The 2,788-nt window shown below is 54.3% G+C and overlaps 1 protein-coding gene across 1 annotated transcript in view; it reads right to left on the bottom strand.

The window, feature by feature from the left end:
* NCOA1 (nuclear receptor coactivator 1) overlaps positions 1-2,632 on the bottom strand; it is a gene marked incomplete at its 5' end in the record, with an annotated part of 7,420 nt that extends 4,788 nt beyond the window's left edge. The window contains 3 exons of the mRNA XM_010165878.1: positions 322-417; positions 2,035-2,214; positions 2,455-2,632. Coding sequence (XP_010164180.1) covers positions 322-417; positions 2,035-2,214; positions 2,455-2,632 — 454 coding nt within the window. The remainder of the gene's footprint in view (positions 1-321; positions 418-2,034; positions 2,215-2,454) is intronic.
* Between the last annotated feature and the right edge of the window lie 156 nt (positions 2,633-2,788).

Raw genomic sequence — 2,788 nt, 5'->3', positions numbered from 1 at the left:
GCCTCACCAGGGCAGAGTAGAGGGGAAGGAGAACCTCCCTTGACCTCAGCAACCTCAACAGCCCCTGAAATCCAGTGGAGCAGAGAGGGGCTGCGTGCAGGGCATGGGTCTGGTGCGTTGGATCAGTTGAGGTGTAACTCAGTTGAGGTGCCTCCAAGTTGAGGTGTCAACCCCATAGCTCCTAGCAGGTAGCGTTGCCATTTGCAAAGGACAGGACCATGCTCATGCTATGGGGTCCTGCACTGCACCACCGGCCTCTGACCCCACTGGGGACAACAAATCTTCTGGAGCCAGGACTCCTCAGCATCGGTGGGACGTTACCTGTGGTGTCTTGCTTGGTCACAAAGGATTCAGAAGGGGTGACAGCTGCTGGTCGAGGTAATCGTCTCGCGATGCATATCAGACACGACTGGAAATCTGCCAAAGCAGAAGAAAAGGACCAGGACCATGAAAATCAGACGTTAAAATCACCACTCACAATTCAACATTTGAATTAAAATATCACCGCTGCGCTTGACTGTCACGTCCTGCCCTGGAAGTGGTTACCCCAAAAGATCTTCTGGTCCTTCAAAGCAAAGAAGTTCTATCTAAACTCTATCAAATTTGCTAGAAAAGAGGTTTCCAGAGCTTGGAGAAATTAATTGCAAAGGTTTTTCAGATCTGGCAGTAGAGTACAATAAAAGTCAGCGCTAAAAGCCAACGACTGTCAGCTTCAGGCAAAGGATTTGGTCATAAACCACCATAATTTATTCCTTCCAGTCGTGATCTCCTGTGTAAACCACAAGGGATGAATCCAGCTGATGTGCTGGAAAATAAGAGCTGGGACAACGAAAGGAGAGTCAGGGCACTCGCAGGAACGCAACAGTCCCCACAGCACCGAGGGAACCCTGCCCATCCCGAGTTCCTGGGCAGAGATCTGCCCACAGGCAGCTGATTCAACCCAAAAATGTGTGGGTAGCACCTTGGGCTGGCAGCGGTGAAGGCACCAGTTGGGGTGTTGGGAACCCACGTCCCTCACTGGGAAGGGGCTGCAGCCAGAGGGCTTTGGGGGGGGGATAAAATATTGTTCTTTCCTTCAGGAACAGGAACTGCAAACAGCCCCGGAGCAGCTCTGGAGGGTCAGGGAAGCTGGGATGGCTGGAGAGCATCAGCTTGGAGTGAAAGGGAGAGCGAGAAGCTGCTGTGAACTTCAGGCATCTGCCCCAGGGTCTTCCCTGAGCCTGGCCAGGAGTAACCCCCAGGCAGCCCTGCAGGGTGGTGGCTGGTCCTTCTCCTGCCTGCACTGCCATCCCCATCCCACTGCTCTTCCTGCCTGAACATCCATCTCCATCCCACTGCTCCTCCTGCCTGAACATCCATCCCCATCCCACTGCCCCTCCTGCCTGCATTGCTGTCTCCATCCCAGTCCTCCTGCCTGCCATGCCATCCCCATCCCAGTCTTCCTCCTGCCTGAACTTCCATCCCCATCCCACTCCTCCTCCTGCCTGCATTGCTGTCTCCATCCTTGTCCTCCTGCCTGCCCTGCCATCTTCATCCTGGTCTTCTTCCTGCCTGCACTGCCACCCCCATCTCACTCCTCCTCCTACCTGCATTGCTGTTTCCACCCTGGTCCTCCTTGCCTGTCCTGCCATCCTCATCCTGGTCTTCTTGCCTGCACTTCCATCCCCATCCCACTCCTCCTCCTGCCTGCATTGCTGTCTCCATCCTGGTCCTCCTGCCTGCCCTGCCATCCTCATCCTAGTTCTGCCTGCACTTCCATGCCCATCCTACTGCTCCTCCTGCCTGCACTGCTGTCTCCATCCTGGTCCTCCTTGCCTGCCCTGCCATCCCCATCCCAGTCCTCCTCCTTGCCCGCACTTCCATCCCCATCCTAGTCCTCCTCGTGCCTGCATTGCTATCTCCACCCTGGTCCTCCTTGCCTGTCCTGCCATCCCCATCCCGGTCTTCTTGCCTGCACTTCCATCCCCATCCCACTCTTCTTCCTGCCTACCCTGCCCAAACACAGGGTTGGAAGCAGAGGATGTTCTCCCCTACCTTCTCCTTCCTCCTTGAAGGACTTGGGCTGGGAGACGGTGAAGCACTGCATCACCTCGTAGCGCTGACGAGCCTCCTGGTTCTCCGTGCCTGGCTCGTCGGGTGGCCGGATCAGCATCCTGCAGCTGAAGGTATGGCTGTTACGCCTGGTGGCTTCTTGAGGCCAAGGAACTCCATTTACTGAGGGTTGGAGAAAGGAGGAGAGGAGTTGTTAGGAGCTGTACCATGCCCACATCCCTCTCGACTTCCCAAGGACCCCTTGGATAAGGGGACAGAAGGAAAAGCAGCAGCATGGTGGAAGAATCAGAATCATGGAATTGTTTTGGTTGGAAAAGATCTTCAAGATCATCAAATCCAACAGAGAAGAAACCATCTCATTGTCCAGCTGATAAAAAAACCCCACCTCAAGCGCTTTCTTACCTAGAGACTTTGGCAACAAATTCTTGACAAACTCAGCGTGGTCCCCCACGTGCAGGATGCTGTAGACACTGGTGTTCATCAGCTCCTCCTGGTTGTAACCCAAGTAGCTGGTCACGTTCTCAGACACGAAGACGATCCTCCCTTCACGGTTCACAACAAAGAAGAAGCCATCCAATGCCTGTAAGGAGAATAAACCCAGACAGCAAGTGGACAATGGGTCCTGGAGCAGGTCAGGATGCTCCATGACCATGGCCAACCTTCCTCTGCCTCTTGCACCTTGGCTTCATCTCCACTCTGTATGATAGTGATCAGATAACAGCACATTTGATTAAAC

This window comes from Antrostomus carolinensis, unplaced genomic scaffold (genome assembly GCF_000700745.2).
Source record: "Antrostomus carolinensis isolate BGI_N321 unplaced genomic scaffold, ASM70074v2 scaffold8614, whole genome shotgun sequence".
NCBI lineage: Eukaryota > Metazoa > Chordata > Aves > Caprimulgiformes > Caprimulgidae > Antrostomus > Antrostomus carolinensis.
Note: the sequence above shows the minus strand (reverse complement) of the source record. Positions and strands in the feature narration are given on the sequence as shown.